The sequence below is a fragment of the Filicampus tigris genome, chromosome 5 (genome assembly GCF_054856515.1).
Source record: "Filicampus tigris isolate MCC_2025a chromosome 5, RoL_Ftig_1.0, whole genome shotgun sequence".
Taxonomy (NCBI): domain Eukaryota; kingdom Metazoa; phylum Chordata; class Actinopteri; order Syngnathiformes; family Syngnathidae; genus Filicampus; species Filicampus tigris.
In genome coordinates this window covers 1,131,420-1,153,797 of record NC_141221.1, presented here as the reverse complement: position 1 = coordinate 1,153,797, position 22,378 = coordinate 1,131,420, and the positions used below count along the sequence as shown (strand labels likewise).

Genomic DNA, 22,378 nt, shown 5'->3' with positions numbered 1-22,378 from the left:
GGCCGAGTGGGAAGAGCGATGTTTACGTGTGCGTGCGCGCGCGCGCGTGCGCGTTTGTTATGTGATGAAATGCGTAGATAAGATCGCATCCACATCGGCGCTATCTTGACTGCAGGCTGCGAGTGCACTGTGATGTCACCCAGTGGCCACTAAAGTCGTCTGTTCTTCTTCTTCTTCTTCTTCTTCTTCTTCTTCTTCATGTCGTGTCCTCAGACACACTGATGCATCAGATTTGCAACACACACAAACACACACACAAACAATCATGCATTGCTGCCTGAGCAAATGAATTGGGACAAGCATCACGAAATGAAATGATCTTTTTTTTCTTAAGGAAAATGTCGATATCTTAACAGGTTTTCTTTGTTTGTCCAAAGAGTGAAGACAAAAAGTATTGGGACACATTCCACTGGCAGGAAGTTGAAATCATCAAAATGGCTGATGACGATTCTTTGAGGAAAAACTCATGAGCTGTATTACATGGACAAAAGTATCGGGACGCATGCACAACCAGTTGAAATCAACACGCTAATATTTCAACCCCCCCCCCACCCACCCCCAAACACAATATGGACAAAAGTATTTGGACAAATTACGCTGAGAGGATTTTTTTTTTTTTTTTTAAGGAAAATCATTTCGCCGGCGTCAGGCCGAAACCTGAACATTTTTGTATTTATTTGATTTTTAAGAAATTATTGACCAATCTTAAGTGTTGAAAGTGTCTTGCTGTGTTTGACGATGCAACGTTTACAACCATTTTGGGGGTCTCCTGAAAAGTCATGATTTGGGATGAGGAAGTTCAAATCATACATTTTTTGATTGAGGAAAAACGTGGACAAAAGTATTGGGACAAATGTGGAGGAAGTTCAAAGCACCATGCACATCCGCAAATTAGATTTGGACAAAAGTACTGGGACAAATTCCACTCAGAAAGTTTGACACGCTACAAATTATTAACAAAAGTATTGTGACACTTCTGCAGGAGGTGCAACTCGCCATTGAGGTCGGCAATGTCAATATTTCATTCAATATTCAAAAGTATTTTTTGGAAAACAAAAAACAAAACAACACTTAAAAAGTAGCAAGATCAGTCTGATATTTTTCCAGAAGCGGCCAAAGAATTTCCAGGACAGCTCAGACAAGATGCTTGGTCACCATGACGACCAAAGTTTGTGTGTCAAGTGTTTCCAAGTATGAATGAAAAGAAGCTGAGTCTTTGTATGCGTGTATTCAAGTGCGTGTGTATACGCACTGGAGTGGAGTCATACAGAATGACAAAAGACAGCGTACACAACCATTAGCATGCACATGTGTGTGTGTGGGTGTGTGTGTGTGTGTGTGTGTGTTCCTGAGACGCCCAACAAATGAATTGACTGAAGGTAAAAATCTAAACAAATTTAGTTGAAATTAAAAGACTGCCAAGGTCTTGTTAAGCGTACAAACTTGAGTTTGACTGTCACTTAATTATTGGCTGAAAGGTCCTATTGACTGGAGTGAAATTGGTCAAACAAAGCTTCATAAGAAATACAATAATACAGCATAAAAAGAATGATTGAAAAAAAAAAAAAAAAAAAAAGCTCTGTTGATTGGCAAAATGATAGTGGTGGGAAAATGAAACTTCAAATTTGCTTCATGAACCAGTTGTTGTATTTTTGGACTCCGCTAGATGGCACTGTTGGTTTAAATGAAGGGCTTTAAGAAATAGCAAGTATGTGTGCTTTCAGACCAATATATACACACACACACACACACACGCTATTTTAGTTTCATTTCAACAGAAAACAATATTTTGCTTTCTAGCAGAAGCCTGAATTTGTGTGCTATTACTAGCTGCTATTTTGAACTGTTCATAATTCCCCCATTTAGTAGTAGTAAACCAGATGTGCTTTCTTTCTAGGAGAGGCCTCACAAACTTTGAGCCATCACAAACTGTTATTTGTTCATAATTCCCCTTTTATTTTGTATCAAAAGAAAAGATCTTTTGCCTTTTTTGTTAACCCTAAGTCCTGTTTGGAACTGTTCATAATTCCCCTAGTAGTCGATCACAATATAATTCACATGACAGGATTGATCTCGGTCTTGTTGTTTCTTAAATGTATTTCATTTTTAAATATCACAAAAACCTGGCATTTGACCAGGGGTGTGTAGACTTTTATATCCATTCAAATGCATCTGCTTGGTCTTCCACATAAAAAGCAGCCTATTAAATGTTGTTTTATCACACAACTGTGAGACATTTGCAGCCCTACCGTCTCACAGCCTTTTATCCCATCGATTCGTTTGCGTGATTTACCGTCAATTTGCCGCGCGCTCTTGCTCTCTCGCTCCTCCTCTCTCATATTCGCCACTCAAACAAGTCGAGATGCTCGTAAAAAGGACAATAATAAGAATCAAATCAAAAGTGCTTTAATTTGTGTGCGGCCATGCGGAGAGATTTGAAGCCATCTGAACATATGGCGACTCACGCCTCCTCTCTCCTTCTCTGTGTGTGTGTGCGCGTGTGTGTGTGCGCGTGTGATTAGGTGCGTGTGTGCGTGTGCAAGTGTTGTTTACGGCGTGACACGGCATTAATAAGCAGTAAAGTCAGTGGAGGTGCACGCGTGTGCAAATCTGATGTGCAGCTTGTTAAAGGACCAATTGCAATTTTTTTATGAGCACGTAATGTTGAGACGTCAAACAAGTGATTCATACACACACGCGCGCGCACACACATTGGGCGTTAGGTACACCAGTACAAGAACTGTTACCGCAAATGATTTTAGAGAGGCTATTTAACGGTACAACTTATTTGCCGTGTGCTGTGGAAATACTCAGGGCCGTACCTAATCATTTGACTCTCATGCAGAAAGTAGCCAATGGAAACGGAGCATTGCTAAGGTCCTTGACTCCTTACCTCACAGCCCTCACGTTGGATTGGATCAGATTTGGGTTGGAAAATCAAAAATACATTCATTTAAATAAATACGTAACTAAATAACATTTAAAATACTTGTTGGTTTTTTTGGGGGGGGTTATGTGTACGATCTTGGGTGTAAATCAAATGTTATTGTTCGATAAAACGTCCCAGTGACTGTACCGTAAATTTGCGTAGAAAAGTGACAGCCCATTTACCATGTATACGATCAACCACGGCAGAGCGAGGGTTCACGCTACTCAATGAACGGAAAATTCGCAATTTCTTTGTTGTGCCTTTCAGCAACAAAGCAAGCAAACGCCGGGAAATTCCCAGTGTGCGTGCGTGTGCGCGATGTCAGGGATAAATGCCTATTATCATGATGACAATGTTCATTACCATCAGATTATTAAGCCTCGGGCTTGTTGAGTTGGCGGCGGCGCGCGTGAGTGCATGTGTGCGCTGTCGTCGAGTGTGTTGTTGGACAGAGTAATTACTTGGAGCAAACAGTGACACGCCGCCTGCTTGTGATCTGTCAGTCTCCAGATGAATTACTGCCACTTGTACAAAAGTAATGGGACACTTTCGAAAGCCGAAAGACTGGGCGGCGTCTGCAAACTTTGGTCCGCAATGTCGCTCGAAGATGTAATGAGCGGCCTTTGGTAAATTTGAGTCCAAGTCAAGTGTGACGAGTGATGACGTAGATCGCTGGATTAGCTTCGCGAGCTAGCCGGCCAACGGGTGTCAGTTGTGAACAAAAGGTAGGCTGTGATGTGTGTCCATTTCTATTCCAGTGTACATTAGTGGTTGATTTAAATGAGTGACAATTAGCAACGCGATGTTTATTAGCCAGTATTCAGCAACGTTTTGTACGCAAAGCGCATGTTTGTGAACGTTTGAAAGAGACTGCTAGCTTCCTTTGGTCACTGCCAGGTAGGCCTACTTGTGTTTTGACTGACTTTTTTTGTGCACAAAATCCATTGATTCGGCCCAGTGCATTTGAGTCCAACCGGCAGGTTAGAGGTCAATTCCCATTTGAAGAATTAAATCCAAAGTGGGACAAATGTTTCCTGGTTTCATCCTCAGTTACGAGCGAACTTCAGCTCTCTGCGCTAACCCCCCCCCCCCCACGCTCCTTCTTCAGTGGTGCTGTTGTCCAAGACTAATTGGCAGTGGGCAGACACTGGCTATGGAAATGAACGTGAGCAAGCGCATCTCCTTGAACCACATAGTCGCACGGGCGTAAAAAAAAAAAAAAGAAAAAAGACGATTCATTGCTAAGGGGGCAATGGCAGGTAGCAAATAAAGACTCAAAGACAGATTAGCTAGCGGCTAGCACAAAAGGCTAACAGTAGTAAAGTTTCCCATGTGAATGGTAATGTATTGTAGCTAACGTGTCGTAAAAGGAAATCCAAATAAAAGCTAGCGGGAGAAAATAAAGTACGTCTCATCAAACATCACAAACAGATGGATTCAATTGCACTACACTTGGCGCAGAAGACAAAAAGATGGTCAATAACAGGTTGTAAAAACGTGCTGCTAAGGCTTAGCACGTAGCTTAGCAGATAAACGCTAAATAAAGTGCAAAATCAAAGTGCTTGGCTTTCAAAAAGTTTGCTTTAAAAAGTTGGATAATACCAGAGAAAAATAATTGTAGCAAATTAAGACATTTCAGTCAACCACTGATATAAAGTAACATTTTGAAACACTACCTTTTGTTCACAGGTGACAAGCACATGGCGGCGAGCCAGTGGGCGGGGCAACTTGTGCAAGAAACTAATGAACTAGTCCTTACTTTACGCGACTTTGGGAAATTTTTCACGCCAAGGCCCGATATCCTGAACTTTTTGCAAGTTGTGTATTTCGACAGAATTAGATTGCAACTTTTGAGAGGTCACTTTTGTTTGAAGCACGGCGAAGAAGCACAAAGGAGTTAGACGACGTTGAATAAATAAAAGATGGCCGACAAGAACAGCATTTATTCCTTCCCTCTCAGACCCTGTGGGACGCTCGGGCTTTTACTTTTAGCGGCGGGGAGCGAGCGGGCGGGCGGGCGGGCGAGCGAGCGAGGACGCGTAATGGCGGCGGTCGGAGACATCACAGAACATTATTACTGATCCAATTTATGTGCTGAAACATCAGCACATCCATTCCTGACCTCCCTTGGCTTTGATGTAGCGTAGCTCCCCCGCCAGCCCCCCCGCTAACAAGCTAACAAGTGGGCTGCTCTTTACCTTGTTTCAGTTTCAGTCACTCAGAGACGCATCCTGAACATCCTTTTACAGAAGATGAGCACATTTCCATTATGTCTACTCGGATGATGTCGTTATTGTGTGGGGGCGGGGCGGCGGGGGGGTGTTGATTTTAAAACCCCAATGAATCAAATGTGATAAGATGAGTCTGGTTGACAGACTGAGAGACCGACATATCGACAGATGCACGACCGCCCCATCAACAAACAAACTGACCGACCGATCGACAACATGCTTGCGAGACGGACAGAACCGCTGACCAACGGACCGATCGGCTGATGGAGAGACCAAGCCGCAGACTGGCTGGCCAAGCGACTGACGGACGGACTAGCCTCAAAGAGACTGACCGACAGTCCGACCGAACCAAAGTCGGACTCACCGACCTGCGCCTCGGCAGACAAACCTACCGAGCGATCAGACTGACCCGCAGATGGACAAACGGACTCATGGACGGACCGATCGACTGACAGAGAGACTGACTGGCGGACGGGCCGACAAACAGACTGACCAACTGTTTTTTTTGCAACGCTCTTCTGACTGGACTCCCTCAAAAGAGCATCAATCAGCTGCAGCTCATTCAGAACGCCGCAATTCGGATTCTGACCACAACAAAAGAGATCGGAACATTTTACTCCAGTCCGAAAGGCTTTACGCTGGCTCCTAAATTAGCTGTTGAATAAATTTGAAAATACTGCTACTGGCCTGTAAGTGACTGAATGGTTTTGGTCCTGAATACATTCAAGAAATGCAGATTGAATGTTAACCCGGCAGGGCTCTGAGATCTGCCCTACCAGAGTTCAAAGTAAACACGGGGAAGCTGCGTTTAGCTGCTACGCTGCACACAAATGGAAAAAGCTGCGTTGAAGATGTTTTAAGCATTTTTAAAATCAATTTCAGGAAGTGACTTTTTCATTCTTTCCTTTGCTTTTAGGTGTCTTTAAATCTAATGTTTGTAAGAGTGTATAAATGTTGTCCAGGTACATTCTTTTAGTCATTTTAATAATTTGATTCTCTTTTGCTTTGCCTTTAAATGTTTTCATCTCTCCGTTCCGTAATTGCTTTTAGGTGCTTTTGCTTTGGGTTTCTCTAGAAATCAAGTTGCCGTGACCTGGTGGACCGAGTGACGGACAGACGGACCGACCGAAAGACAGACAGACAAATTTGCAGGCGCACCCGGGGACGGCCACGCTTGCCGACGAGCCCATCGACCCACCGACGTGCAGACCGGCACGCCCACTGACCAACCCGCCGGTAGATTGTTATCAAAGGATGTCAAGACAGGCGAATGCAAGAAAATGAGGAATATCGAGCATATTCATTGAAAGAGAGACAGATTTGTTGCGATGACATGAAAAAGTAATAAAGAGTAATAAGGAATGATGAATGAGGTTGGGAAGCGGTTGGTCAGGCGTTTGGATGGACCAACGGACGGATGGATGCGTCTGGTGATGAGCATGACGATCGTGTCCCAACGTACTTTCATTGTCATTCATTTGAGGTGTTATCACATTTTGGTTTTCACATTTGAACAGTCACTTTCTAAAAATCAATCAATCAATCAATCAATAATTAGCAGGAAAAACATGAGAATGATGTTTGTGATTGTTTTGGAGTGCAGGCGGCAGTCGTGTTTTATGTCGTTCCGGTGTGTAGCCGAGGCAGATGCCCACCACGCCAAATTGGCTTTTCTCACCAGGGCTTTGCTGTCTGAAGGAGGGGCTATCAGGCCAGATGAGCTCGCCGCTAATGGAAGCGAGAAAGCTTTCAAAAGCATCTGCAGCAGCTGGATGCCCCATTTTTTTTTTTTTTTTTTTTTTTAGCTCTTGGTTCAAATTTTTGCTTTGGGCAGACGGGAAACGTCAGTTTTAATCCATGAGAGCGTAACGATTCATTTGATGTGATTACAAATGTCACATCTTGTCGTTTATTGAAAGGCTATGGCCAGATATGGAAGAAGAAGGGGGGCCACTTGGTACAGAAGATAAAGAAAAGCAAGAATGGCTCGGTAGAAAAATAAGTGTGCCAGAAAACTAAAATGACTAGGCTGGACAAGGATGAGCTAGCTAGAGAAGAAGAAGGTGAGTGAGGTTGGTTTCAAAGAGGAGATAGGTCGAGAAGAATTAGCTGAGTAAGAAAAGAAAGTAGGTCTACAAGAAGACAAGCTGGGATCACAAGACGACAATGAATTAAAAAAGACAAACTGGATCAAAGAAATGTTTGACCATCTAGGTACAGTGGGACAATCTTAACTTGGTATAGAAGAAGAAGAACTAGCTATGGAAGAAACTAGGGATGTAACGATTCACTCAAGCCCTGATTCGATTCCATTTTCAGTTCCCGATTTCTATTCGATTTAAAAAAAGAGAAAGAAATTAAAAACATGAATGACTCATTTTATAACCAAAATATGTTTTTAGTTTAACATCTGCATTTTGTCCTTCTACAAACAGTAACTTTTTGTAACTTTACATTAAAAAAGAAACTTGAAATAATTTTGACGGTTTAACAACATTTTTGTCTTGTTATGTGCGTTTTGCTAGTGCCCGAACTAAACATGAAAATAAATAAATGTACATTAGATTTGATTGTGACCGTTACAAATCCTTTTGTGATTGTGATTTTACTTCTGCATCTGCATTCATGTTATGTCAACCTGCCGTTCTTGCAAATCGGTTCTTTTATTGTTTTACATCGATGCCTAGTTCAAGCATTTGAAATGGATTTTCGATGGATTTTCAATGAATCGTTCCATCCCTCGAAGAAACGGCCGATATAGAAGAGGAGTTGACCTGCGCGAGTGGCACGATGCCCTGGATGTCGGCGTTGCTGACGTAGAGGTGCGAGACTCTCTCGGCTGAGGCCGGCGCTCCGGACGCGTACTCCACGCTCCAATGCAAAGTTTGGGTGGGGGCCAAGGTAATCACGTTGTCCACCTCAAAGTCCAACTGCATCACCTCGTAAGACGGACTCTCCAACCTGGAGGAGGGAAAATGGTACAGTCCAATTAGCAATTACCAGATAGCTGTCCGCTAACCGACATACAGAGAAAAACATCAGTAGGTTTTTTCCCCCCCCCCGTTTTAGTTTGTGTTTTGTTTAAGTAACAATGGAAGCAATCCACCTGCCAAAGATTTAAAAAAAAGAATGCTACGGTCCAATGACAGGATCCTCGATAACCAGGAAGTAGCCTCCAAACCAGCTTATGATTAAATACATCAAAAAATGTGAGTGGATTTCCTTTTGCTTTTTGTTGCTTCAGTCACAGTGGAAGAGCTCCGCCCACCCAAGAACCACTAATGCTATGGTCCAATGACACCATGAACCAGGAAATACGTTTAAACAACAATGTGAGCCTTCCCCTTTCTCCTGGACCAAGAATTTAAAAATGGTCCGTACAATTACAACAGGCTCCATGAACCAGGAAGTAGCCTGCTAACTAAAGCATGAACAAACACAAAGACTACAGCATTTATTTCTTTTGGTTCAGGTGCTTGCCTGATAACTAAACAAAAAAAAACATACATGTAAAAAGACGGCTTGTGTTGTTAATGGAATTCATTTTCTTGCCTTGCCTAAGAATAATAAAAATGTTGTTATCATCAGTCAACCAGGACGTGGGCTGCTAGCTAAAATACAAAGTGACGAACAAAGCGTTTTACCATTAAACATACAGGCAAACTAAATGCCAATATTCTACAATGCTTATTTTCACTGTTCCTCATTTAAGTAACAATAACTTTCCAACAATCACAAACGGTACAGTTCCGTCCATCTTACGTCATCCCCCAAGACGTCTCCTGCTAACATGCGGACCGAGACACGTGCAATTTCCCCCACTTTGAACACTTTTTAGACATCTTGAGAACACTTCCATCAACTTTGTTCTTCTTGTGTCATTAAATCTAAGGAGAGAAAAAAAAAAAAGCCAGTAAACTCTTTCATTGATTTGTTCTCGCAGCTGTGCCTCAGTGCTCCGCCGCCTCAAGTCAAGTCAACTTATTCATAAAGTGACAAGAACATTGATGATAACACAGCTGGATATCCATATAGTGTGTGGGTGTGCGTGCGTGCGTGCGTGCGTGTGTGTGCGTGTGTGTTTGCGTGTGTGCGCGTGTGGGCGGGCATGGCAGGAGCAGGAGCAGGAGTCAAACAACTTAACGGCACATTTGAACAGCTTCACGAGCGTAATCACGGCCTTTAGTGTTATATCGATAGCACAAAACAAGCGGGATTGAAACACTCCGCTTTAACTGTCACTTTATGTCTTATTATTATCATCCGCTAAAACCCATGAATTGAAATGACTGCAATACGAGACGCGGTGGCGCCGAGACAAAATTGCCAACATATATCCTTATTACACTTTAATTAAGAAAAATGAAACCTAGGTGTAATTTTAAAAAGTACAATCCATTCGGGCTGTTACTTTAACACGTTCTACCTAAACATAAAGACATTTCTATTGCACTAATACATATTTTTTTATTAAGTAAATAGGTTTTTTGAAAAAGTATTAAAAATGATCCAAAAGTATTGAACAAAAATGAAATAGTACATTTTCAATCAAATTACACCAATACAAACTATTTTGAATTAAATGAATTTATAAAACCATAATCAAATAAAACATTTCGCAAAACCAAAAATGTATCAAATGCAATCAAATAATAAAATCATAACTATGTCACAGGCTGCATTCATTTTGGCTCAGTTACAAGAAGAAAAAAGTTGTACATAAATAAAACCAAGAAAAATATATTGCGCAGTTACAACATTATTATGAGTTGGATTCATTTTGAAAAATAGCTGAAAATGATTAAAGTTAGGATACATGTATCAGTTAAAAAAAACCTGGAAAAAAACGAAAGATGCTTGCTGTCCGTCCCTGTCATTTCCACGCATAAGAGAAGCCAAAAGGAGAGGCAGAGTGTTGTGTGCGCATCTGCGGGGGCGGTGTAATCGCTGGAGCTGAAAAAGCAATGTGTCCACAATGACAGCTGCATCCAGGTGTTAGCCATGTCTACAAAACAACACTTTTACAAAAAAACAATAAAAGCAAACTAAATCCTTCAAGGGAACATTATCAACACAGCTTGGTACACTGCAGTTAGAGTGGCATCATTAGCTTTAGTTAGGAGCGGGGTGTCTCGTAATCAGGTGTTAGCATAGCATTGCTAGCGCACAGTTCATGAGCACAACGTGTAGTACAAGTGTCCCTCGCTATATTGCAGTACGCTTAGTGAGGGTTCAGTGCATCACCGATTTATTTATTTTTTCTCTAGAGTACAGTGCAGCTACTCAATCGGCACATCTCTGGTAAAGGAAACGTGAGCTAACTAAATATAGCCGAGTTAAAACAAACTGTCATTCAATACGGGTGACGTGGAGGACGGAAAGGACCGCCGGTGCTCTTTCGACCGCTTTATCAAACAAAATGTAGCAAATTATTGCGCGCAGTAGTCAAAGGCACATAATTAGAACAGCTGCCGGTAGCTTCAAGTGACAGCGTCAATTTACATCACAGTGGTCGGGCACAGCATGTCCATCTAGCACTCTGTGGTTAGCCTAGCATGGTTAGCTTCACAACAACACATCTTTCAAAGCTTATTATTCAGAAACAGAAAGGACTGGCGTTTGTGCCCATGAATGATGATCATTTTCGATTGACAGCTCTACCAGCGGATAACAATTTACATTTTAATGCCTTTTTGATGCCTTTAATTTACGTTTCCATCTCCATAATAACAAAAGCGGCAGAATATATTTTTTTTTAGCACACAGAAATGTCATATTCCGACATAATAGCAACAGATACGCTCCATTAGCACAAATTCATTTTTTTTTTTTTAAGATGATTACGGCTCACATTTATCGAGACAATTTGCCTTGATGATTAGGACTTTTTCCCCAGATGATCAGCTGGCAGAAATATTTGTTTTAATGTCAAATAAAGTGTTGCTTTTTTAAAAAAAATATATCATCATTATAATTAGCAGAGGGGCTGATGGCATTTTTGAAATGTTAATTTTAACAGTTTTTCAGCCTTTCCATCACTTGTTTAATGACTCAGAAAAGTATACCGATGATTAAAAACGCACAAAATGGACTCCCAGATGATAACGTTTGCTATTAAAAAATTTTTTAAAAATACTAAATGCACTCCCACACGATTTATGAGCATTTAACTAGTATCAACACTACAGTTATATCTATTGCTGTTACTGTAAAACATAAAAGCTACAACTTTGGCAAATACGACAGAATCAACGACAAATAAAAATTACATTCTACTTGGCAAATAAATACAGAAATAAAAATGCAACTTTGGCAGCAAATAAAAAAATAGATGAAAAAATGAAGTAAATTTAAAGGGTGAACAAATAAAAATGGAAAAATATATGGCAATTCGACATAAATAATAATAAATAAATAATTATAAAGAACTGAATCGACAAATGTATGTTTGGCAAATACAGGAGATAAAAATACAAATTGAAAATAGGAAATGCATAAAACAAAAACCAACCCTCCAAAAACAATAAATAGTCAAATAAAAAAATGAAAACATAAAATTTATTCTAAAAGAAGAATATAAAAAAAATATATAAAAAATGAGCAACTTATATCTGTCAAATAAAAAAAAAAGTGATAAAAGCACGATAAAAACCTAGAAATACACAATTGTCTAGTACAAAACAGAGACAAATAAAATTTAGTTCGAACCAAGGACCTGTCCATCCAGCTGTCGCGCACACGCACGCACGCACGCAAAAACACACAGAGTGCTGTCAGAAGTGTGTTTGTGACAAGAAAAAGACAAGAAGGTAAAACGACATCAGGCGGAACCACAAGTCGACAACACTGTCACACAACCGTGTGTGTGTGTGCGTGTGTGTGCGTGCATGCGTACGCGTGACACAGCCGGTCGCAGCCACGCCGGGCCTCCTGTCAGTTTGCGCTAACACAAGCGTGTCAGAGTGAAAGCACACACAGACACACCCCCACGCGCACGCACACACACACGCACACACACACACACACACACACACACACACCCCGTTGCGCATGCCGTAACACAACTGACACCATGTTGTGTTGGGTTACTTGTGTGTGTGTGTGCGTGTGAGATATGTTCCACACACACAGCGGGGGTGTCACAGCAGTCGCTTTACATGGAAATGAAGCCAACATGTATGTCAAATATATGCACATATTACAGTTTGCGTGCGTGGGTGCGCGCGTGTGTGTGTGTGCGCGCGCGCGCGCGCGTGTGTGTGTGTGTGTAGGGTGGTGCGTTTGTGTCCAAGCTGTCAGTCAGCTTGCACGTAAAGGACAGTGTGGACATCGGAGGAATGATCTTGCAGAAAATGAAGGACATGCACCCGCGTCCCCACACGCACAAGCGCACACGCTAGAAAATCACCAAGTAGAACAAAGACCTCCGCCACGGCGCCATTGGCAACACAAGTACCCTACCCTGCAATGGAATGACTCAACAAAACAACGAAGCAATTAGCCCGCTACTTTACCTACAGTACCACCTTAACTCATTAACTAACCACCTAGCTCCCTACCAATCTATTTAATCAATGAACTTACGAACCAACCTACCTACCAACTAAGCCTCTAGCCAACTACTGTACAAAGCAACTGACCACTGACTGACCAACCCCTCTACTAATACACTAACCAACTAATGTACTAAGCAACTAACCCACCAATTGAGTAACGTGTAACATATAACTACGGTAGTCACTTACTTACAACAAAGCAACTAATATAGGCTAATAGCCAGTTTGCCACTTACCTACCGACTTAGCAAGCTAACTGTCAGTCCACTAGCGAAGCAACTAACTGCCTACCTACCCACCTACCTACCTAACCAACTAATGTACTAAACAACTAACTGGCTGACTGCCTGCCTGCTTACCTACCAACCTACCTTATCAACTAATGTACTAAACAATGAGCCACCTGCTCATCTTATGTGCCAAAGGACTAGTCACCTGCATGCCTGCCTGCCAACTAACCGCCTAACAAACAAATGTACAAAATGTAAGAAGTGAGTCACCTATCGACATAACTCAACCAACTAGCTAATCAACATATCAACTACCTACCCAACCTTACTTACTAACCTGCTAACCAACTAATATACTAAGCAGCTAGCCACCAACCTACTTGGCTACCTACCGAGCTACCTGCCAAACAACTAGTTATGTAACTACCTACCTACTTACCTACCACCCAACTAGCTAACCTACTAACCAACTAATGTGCCGAACTAGTCACCAACTTAGCTAACGTATCATCCAAAGAGCTAATCAACTGAACTACCTACTCAACTAACAAGGCAACCAACATACCAACTCAATGAAAATGAATTGCTAAAGAAATTGAACTAACTAATCGACCAACACATGGCAATCAAAACAACACAACGGGAGCCTAACTTGGTGAGTTCATTTCCCTTGGGAGTGTGAAAAGATTACAAAAAAAAAAAAAGAAAGACAGAATTGCTTGGAATTGCACTGGAATCCAAAGCGTGCGTTTCCTTGCTGCGTTCCATTGCCATTGCCGGCCTCTTCTTCTCCTTCTTTTGTTTTTTTGGAAGAGCATGAGAGGATGAGCGCGTAAATGTGGGAGTGGGAAAGCAGCTAATGTCATCTTCACCATCCACCTATGACATGCTCCCACATGCGCGCCCCCCCGCCCCGCAGCGCCGCCCAAACGCGCACACGTTGTCTCCTCGCATCATCAGGCCTACGGAGAGCACATGCCCCCCCCGCCCCCCCCCCCACGACCCCCCCGCAATCGTCCCCCACCCTCGTACACGTTAGCAAGTGTGACACACACTTACAGACACGCGCGCCCCCCCGACATGCAACATGTAAATGCTTTTAGGGGGAAGCCGCTGTGTGCGTGTACATGCATCAAACATCTCCCACTGCGATTTTTTTTTCATTCTTTATTTTCCTTTAAATGCAGCCGAAAGCTTTCGCGAGCACGGCGGGGTGCCAGGATGGCAAAGATGAAAATGTAGAAGAAAAAAAAAAAAAGCGGGAAACAATGGAAGGAGATGGAGAAAGTGTAAAAGTGTGCGCTGGTTTACTTGTTAGGAGAAAGGCAAGTTTTGTTCCAATGGAGCCGCCACTCTGAAAAAAAAAAAAAAAATACTTTTTGATGACTTTGTGACTTTGTTCTCTGTAAAAATATTTTAATTATTTTTATCGTTTTGCAAAAACTGGGGTCCATTTTTTTTTTAACTATGTGATTTTTTTCCTACAAAAACACATTCCCTGTAAGTACTACTTTTTAAAACAATATTATGTTTCAAAATATTTTTTTCTCAATTCAAAATATTGATTCGATTGATTGAATGAAGAATTGATTCGAAAGATTTGTCACTAATGTAAAATATTACATTTTTGTTAATGGATGGTTTTACACAATCCCCTCACCTTCACCCTCCACAAAGAAAGTGATTTAACTACAAGAAAATCTGTACTATGCATGATTTAAAAAAAGCTTTACCGAAAGAAATATGATTCTGTTGCCACAAAAATACAGATTTGTTTGTTCTCGTGAAAGATCTTGCTTACCTAAACTAAAGACATTTCTTCTGTAAACTATAAGGAAAGTTTTTCTTGTAAAAAACAACTGTTTATGATACATTTTTTAAATGGAAAGACTAAATCACAAAAAATCAATTAAAAAAAAAAACGTTTGTCAATATAATGCAAAAAAAAATTTGCTTGTAAAAAATCTGACTTGACTTCTTCCTCTTTAAATAAGAAACCAATCCTTGGTTGTTTTCTTTTTCTTGAAAAGAGAAAATGTCTTTTCTATTTAATGTTTTTCTTCTCGATTTGATTCTTGAAAACTCTGAATCAAAGCATTCTTTCGAGATTTTTTTTTCTGTAAATTGTCTGTAAATCATCCCAAGCAAATCTCAAGATTTGTTTTGGGGAACTTCAACTTTTTAAACTTTTCTTTCTTTCTTCTTTTTTTTTTTTTTTTGTAATTCCATTTTTCTCGGAAAAAAACAAAACAAAAACATAATACCCAAATAAAACTTTCTGCGGATTTGTGGAGTTGCCCCGTATACACCGATTTAACGTGATAAAGGCAATCTATTTTGCGAGGCGATGAGATTTGCGAGGTATGGTCTCAAACACGCTTCAGCGAGCCTATTTCTGCCCCGGGCTGCACGTGACCTTTGTAATGAGGGTTAAAAGCAGCGGCGCGGGTCAGGGCGGGGCGGGGCGGGGCGGGGCGGGGCGGGCGCGGACTGGATACGACAACATAGCGTGGCGGCGCAATAGCCCGCATCCCCGCGCACCTCCTCGCCTCCAACAGACAAGCATTTTCTTTTCCAGCAGAAATAGCCTTTGTTCAAATAAATTAAAGAAAGAAATCCCATTTTTGTCCCGGCCTGAAGCCCATATCTCACGCTCTATGTGTGTGCGTGCGCGTAATATCATAAAAGCAGGGAGGCATCAGAGAAGATGGAGGAAAAGCAGAGATGGATGTCACAGCGAGTGGCGCATTAAATCAATATCTGATTACACGCACAGAGACGAGCTGAAAGGGGGTGCTACAGTTTACCTGGGTGTGTGTGCGTGTGTGCGTGAGGGCTGCTGATGTGGATGTTGCGACATATTCGTGCCGCCACAAATTGGTTGCAGTGATGGCAAAGAGGAAAAATCTAAGTGGAGCCAAAGATGAGAAATGCAACTTGCTGTGGCATAGGCAAGGATTTGGCTGGCCAACCGCGTTGTGCAAAGCAAGTCATGTTTTTACCACGATTACATCAGATCACATTTTTCAAGGATAAGTGAGAGTTTTTAGAATAACTTCTGATTTTTTTTCTTCCCCCACACACTGTCCAAAAAGAAATAATAATCATATTTTCGATGAGAAAAGTGTAGAAATGTCAGATTTTGAGAGGAAAATTTTCCATTTTTCTTGAAAACTGTTTTTATTTCTAGAATTTTGTCATTTTGTCAAAAAGTGACACTTTTTTTTTTCTTTACAGAAATGTTTTTCAGGAGAAAAGTAAAAAACATTCAAAAACAAATGCAGATTTGATCAAGAAGATTTTTTTTCTTATCGGAATAACACATTTTATTGAGGTAGAAAAAATGTAAAAAAAAATATATAGAGAGAGAGAATAAAAGGTATCAAATCTATATGTAGTTTTGATCAAATATATATAAATATATTAAATAAGTATTTATCTGTTTAATCTATTCGTGTTATTTTGTTAAATTTTAACAGTTATTTTGACAGGCATTAGACATGTTTAAGGAACATTTTCAATGTGTGTGGGAGGAATTTGTAGAGGAATTTTTTCATTTAGTACATCTATTTTTGGGAGAAATTTTAAAAAATTTTCAGTCAGAAACTCCCCCCCTCAAAAGAAAATTAACAGAAAATCCATATTTTTCCAACAATAAAGAAACCTATTCAAGTCATAAAATTGGAATTTATCAAAGTAAAAGTGAAGCATTTATAGAAAAAGTAACAAAGTTGTTTATAATCTAGGCAAAAATGCTGAACCAAAAAATATTCCAAATAAAATCATATTTTATCCAGAATAATGTCATTTTTAAAATGGATAGTTTTATGAATTTCTTTTTATAACCAAGAATAATGCTATCATTTTGAGGGTAAGCAGTCACTCACATTTTTCAGATATATATATATTTTTTTTACAATATCAGATATTTTCTAGAAAACCACGTCTTATTGTTTGAAAAAGGTAATATTCCAAAGAGTAAAGCTCGGTGCTTTTCCAAAAAGAGTGTCTTTTTATTTTTTTAAACTAATCTTTTTTCCTCTCTCAAAAATGTGATTTTGAAAAAAAAAAAAAGTCATACCAAGAATATTGTTTCTAAAAAGTCATAAATTCTGATTTGGCTGGCTGACAATTAAAATCACCGTAAAATAATTTCACAGAACAGGTTCTAACATAAATAGCATGCAGCTAATGATGGCTCGCATGAAAATGACCACAAAGTTTAGCAACAAACAGTTGCGACCGTTACCATTGAACCCCGACCGCGCCAGAAATATTCTTATGGGAATTTTTCTTTTCAGTAGACTTTGTACGACAAGCAACTTTTGTCTTCAAAAGTTGTAAACATGTCAAAAAGTTGTGCGAGCTGTGTTTCCTCTCCAACTGCTTCTCATCTCTCATTTTTTGGGGGTTGAAATCTATTTTTGAGTGAGCATAACAGATTCGCAGCTGCCGTCTGGAGAAAAAGACAAAAAGACGCTTTCCAGGCCCTTTTTTGCCTTCTTTTTCAGCATGCTCCTTCCAAGACGCACACGACGAGGACGGCGACACCTGCGAGCGGGAAAAAGGTCATTACGGTGAGATGAGAGCCAGCTTTTACTGCTGCGCATTTCATTTTTATCATTTTTGTTTGCCTCGCTGCTGGGAACACATTTCCTTACCTACCATTCCCCCCTATCCCTATAAATGTATACCGTTTATTATCACCAATGTCCTCCAGCACCAGCACCGTCATGGATATTCTACACTGACTATCATTATGATTATTATTATTATTGTTGTTCAAGGTTGAGTTTAAAGCAAATCAGAGTTTCAAAATCACAAAGTGGAGTTTGTCTTGTGGTAACCCTGGAAATGGACAAACTACCCCAGAATGTCCCATTCAAACCAAAAGAGCAGGATTTCGGTGTCTTTTTGAGCACCGCTTGTTGAGGCGTTTTTGTTGGTTCACTCATGACAGGCATATCTACAAAAACGTATGCTCCTAAATCAAACTGGGCTTGCGGGCTAGTTTTTCAAACAATCGGAACGACCGCTGGGAATGGTCAAACTGACCCTAAAGACCCACTTTCAAGAAAAATGCCTTGACTTCCTGTGTCTTTTCAGGCACAGCTTTTTGAGACATTTTTGTTGGTCCACGCATGACGGTCTTTGTAGGCTAAATCAAAAAAATAAAAAAACTCGGTGGAATTAGTGCTTGTCAGAGAAATTTGAGAAATGAACCTAGAAAGGCCGCCATTTTGAACCAAAATGGCAGACTTCCTGTGTCTTTTCAGGCATGGCTTTTCAAAGATGTTCTTTTTTTGGGGGGGTTGGGTTAGACTTTTTTTGTTGGTCTACTCATCATAGATATGCCTACTAAATTTCATGTTGCGAAATGAAATTGGCTTTAGGGGCTGACTTTGATTTCATTTTGAGCCAACAAGCCTTCCAAATGCTGATTTTCCCCAGGATGAACATGCAAAAAAATGTATATAGGCTCTATGAGATTTTCATTTAATTTTTGGACACTGGTTTACAATTGGATTTATGCTTGGGGGATCATCACTTTCAGTGTTTCAGTATTTTTTTTCTACCCCACGCAGAGCAATTCCAAAATGGGTTTAAAAAAAAAGAAGGTAATAATGAATTATTAATCAGCCAGTCTAATTATGGCACGTGTGTGTGCGTTTGTGTGCGTGCATGTGTGTGTCCCTGAGAGAGATACGATCCTGGGGAAATTACATCTAACAGTCATTTATCACAACAAATAGAGTGAAAAACAGCAGTTAGCCAAGAAGCCGTTTTACACACAAAAGAGTCGGCGGCAGCATATTATTAAAATAATATTCAAATATGCTGAAGACGTGAAGATGAGCATCCACAGGAGACAATTAGGAAATTCTCAAGGGACCGCCTAAAAGCTTTTCAGGGACCCTTTAAGGAGCCACTATATACGGTATGTATATATATATATATATATATATATATATATATATATATATATATATATATATATATATATATACTGTATTCGCAAAGAGCAGTAGTTTTGCGTTTTCTGAGAAATTTGTACTACATTTACCAAATCTTTTGGTAACTATGTTGTGTAGGAATAAAATAGATTATGTTCAGTCCAAAAAAAACAGTTATTTAACCTCACATTTTAAAATAAAGTGGACCCTCAAAAATTATAATGGATATCAATCATTTGCTGATTTCCACTATTCACAGTCAGGCCAGTGTAATACATTTTCTGCTCAAGGTTCTCATAGTATCAGAATGTGATACTGAAAAACATCTAAGTTGGGGCACTGTGTAAGTCAAGGTACCGCTGTACATAGCTTTGGTCTTTTGGAGCACTTTTTATGAAATGAAAGTTTCATTGGGTGTGTGCGCTTTGAAGCGCTGGGATTTTGCCCGGCGTATATTTAGCCGCTAATAGCGCACAGCGCCGCGCTGGGCCGGAGTGACTGAATCAGGCCAGGTATCAAGTCCGGCCTGTCAGCCACGCCGACCGCCCGGCCGGCCCTTTAAAAAAGATAAATAAATCAAGTCAAACTCCCACAAGGCCCAGCGCCGCCTGCTTCGCTCGCTCGCTCGCTCGCTCGTTAGTTGACAGTAAGGAAGGAGGCGGAGTTTGGTACCTTTATGCTAATGCGCGGCTGAGGGAGCTCGGGAGGAAACATGGCAAGCTGGGGAACATGCCCCGAGCTAACCCGTGAAGCCCCTCAAGAAGCGCTCATGTCAGATGGTAAGCGGAGCGGTCGCAGTGTGAAGCGCCAGTGACCCCGTCAATCACGGCTATCCAGGGCGCCCGGCAAGAGGATTCAGACCAGAAAGAAGAAGAAGAGGAAAAAAAAGGAGGTCCAAGGTGGAATTCAAGTCTGGTTTGATGGCTAAACTTTATCTTTGGGATGCAAGAGAACATGTCATAGCAGCAAGAGTACAAAGACTCAAACGTGTATTTAGGATTAGAGGACGCCCCACATCCGGTCCTCTACTGCCACCTGCTGTCGACTGAAATTGACATCAGAGTGGCCACGGCTTGGCCTTGCGAGTGCCATGTCACCCAGAAAACAGGTGAGCTGTACCTGGTATCGGTCTGAAAAATGTTTAGTCCTGAATACTCCCTGATCTGAGTATTGACACAGTGGTACCCCTTCTTACGAACGTCTCTTCATACGAAATTTTCAAGTTACGAAACGCCTCAACAGGAAAATATTGCCTCTTGTGACGAAAAAAAAATTCAGGATACGAAAGGTAAAAGTATGGGCTGCTACTCGCGGCTCCGGAGTTTCCTGAACGCAACATACTCATAGCTGCCCTGAATGGATTAGGGCCTTTACATGGAAAACGCGTCTCTACTTACAATACTTTCTACTTAAGAAATTTCTTCCAGAACCTCTTAAGTAATTTTGATCCATACATTTTCATGAAATACATGACAAAATTGTGAAGAAAGACATTTCTTTCTTTCTGACGCACTTGATGATTCGACAATGTGTCAAACCGCTGCATTGTAGCGACAACTACTGATGGGCACAACTTACTCGGTGGCAGTTTTTTATTTTTTTATTTTAAATGCCTTAAATTACAGCAGCTGGTATCAACAGTCTTTAAGAGTACCCGATACATTGAAATAAGGCCGGATAATGATACCTGGTGTCAGTATTTGCCCATCTCCGATCAATATTAGAAAAGATATTTTTACAACGGAAAGTAACAACGGTAATAATGCATAACATCACTGTGAAAAACCCAATTTTGGAACATTTTTACATTTCCACGTTAATGCGGTGTCCATAACGCAGAAACACCATTTACGTAAAAATAATCAAATTGAAAAAAACGGACATAAGTGTTTTTCACAAGACAGCGACGATAAGTCATTGTGATCTGGAAAATTACCAGCATCGAGAATTGTTGTTTACTGGACCACGTCTGTTCGGTTCGTTGAAGCCGACGTCGTCTTTGACGTTCACAGAAAAGCGCGACGTAAGGGTTGGACGGAAAACTCGAATCGGTCTTTGATGCTTGAAGCGATAGCGTGACTTTCATCTCAAACTTGTCAAATATGGATCTGAGTTATCTGCCTTGACAAAGTTTCTCTTTTTTATCACTTTGCGTCCGCGGGCTGCTTCCTTCGTTTGAAGTCGTAAACGTTACGTTCCCTGGGAGAGTTCTCCCACTCAGGGTCACCCGGCGCCGTAATGTGCCGCCATTTGTCCCGTTGTCGTGGATTTGCCGCCGCCGCCGCCGCCTGAGCGTCAACATTACTCGCGTGCGCTTCCCTGGGCGAGGTCTTAAAGGAAGGTGTCGCCCTTCAGCAACATTCCATTCTTTTCTGCGTCTTCTTTAAATGCAAAGAAGCCCGCCGGCTAATGAATGCAAGCTCGCCGCATGTCCATAAAACTTTACTGTACATCCTTTTACGACGGACAGCCAAGACCGTAAACGGGCTTTTAATACGGCCCGCCGCGGCCCGGCGGGATGTTTTCAACAACAAGACTAGAATTGCGATACGTGTTCGGGTCATTTGTGTCAAAGCGCCATTGCATGCGAGCGGCAATCAAAGATGAGAAACGGTGCGAGGAGCAAGGCGGCAGAAAACACGCGGAATAAAACAATTGAACAAATGACTTTTTACACCATATAGCAGCTATTTATAGTATATGGACTGTCGTGGAAAGACAAGCCCCTACATGTCCAAGAAAAAAACCTGCACCATTCAGAGTGGCCTTTTATTGTGGGCGGTCTAAGACGCACACCTGCGCACTAATCATGGTGTCTAATCAGCATCTTCATACGGCACACCTGTGAATACTATTGAATAAAACTAAATGGAATGGTTTTGCTTGAGGGTCTGGAACATATTCTTTATTGCATTTATTCAAACGGTACAACTTATGTTGATATGATACGACGCCAGGTGAATCCAGAGGCGAGTCCAGGCCAATTCTTACATATTGTTTGTACATCCTGGCCTGTCTGCCTTCTCAGAAAGTGGAAATGACGCGGCCCAAAATCACCACCAAAAGGGAACGCTGGCCCAGTAATCTCTTTGGATTGAATTATGTTATGACAACTCGCAAAGATTAGACTACTTCCATTTTATACTTTATTTTCTTTAACACACATTACCAGGAAAACCAACTTGTGTGACGTCCGACTCATCTGACTCATTGGGGAAAAATATATAAATGCATACTTGTATTACTTGGAATGAAATAAAAAGACACGCACGCACACGCACGCGCACACACACACATACGGGCTATTAGCCGTTGATGAAAAATGAATGTCGGCAGGAAGCCAAAGCGGGGATAACTGCAAGAGAAAATGAGCAGGAAAGGCGGAAAGAGTTGCATAAATTGCAGAGGGCTGCACCTGCTACCCCACGGTTTGGTGCACCACCTAACAGTGAACGCACCCTTTTCAAAAATATACGCA

General features: G+C 41.1%; 2 protein-coding genes across 7 annotated transcripts in view; one reads left to right on the top strand and one right to left on the bottom strand.

Moving 5' to 3' along the window:
* Nucleotides 1-22,378, bottom strand: part of LOC147146796 (transmembrane protein 132B) — a 136,563-nt gene that overhangs the window by 22,888 nt on the left and 91,297 nt on the right. For all 6 annotated transcript variants that reach the window (XM_086029781.1, XM_086029783.1, XM_086029782.1 and 3 more), the window contains one exon: nucleotides 7,935-8,121. In XM_086029781.1, coding sequence (XP_085885907.1) covers nucleotides 7,935-8,121 — 187 coding nt within the window. The remainder of the gene's footprint in view (nucleotides 1-7,934; nucleotides 8,122-22,378) is intronic.
* LOC147146797 (uncharacterized) overlaps nucleotides 1-22,378 on the top strand; it is a 130,190-nt gene that overhangs the window by 102,718 nt on the left and 5,094 nt on the right. The window lies entirely within an intron of this gene.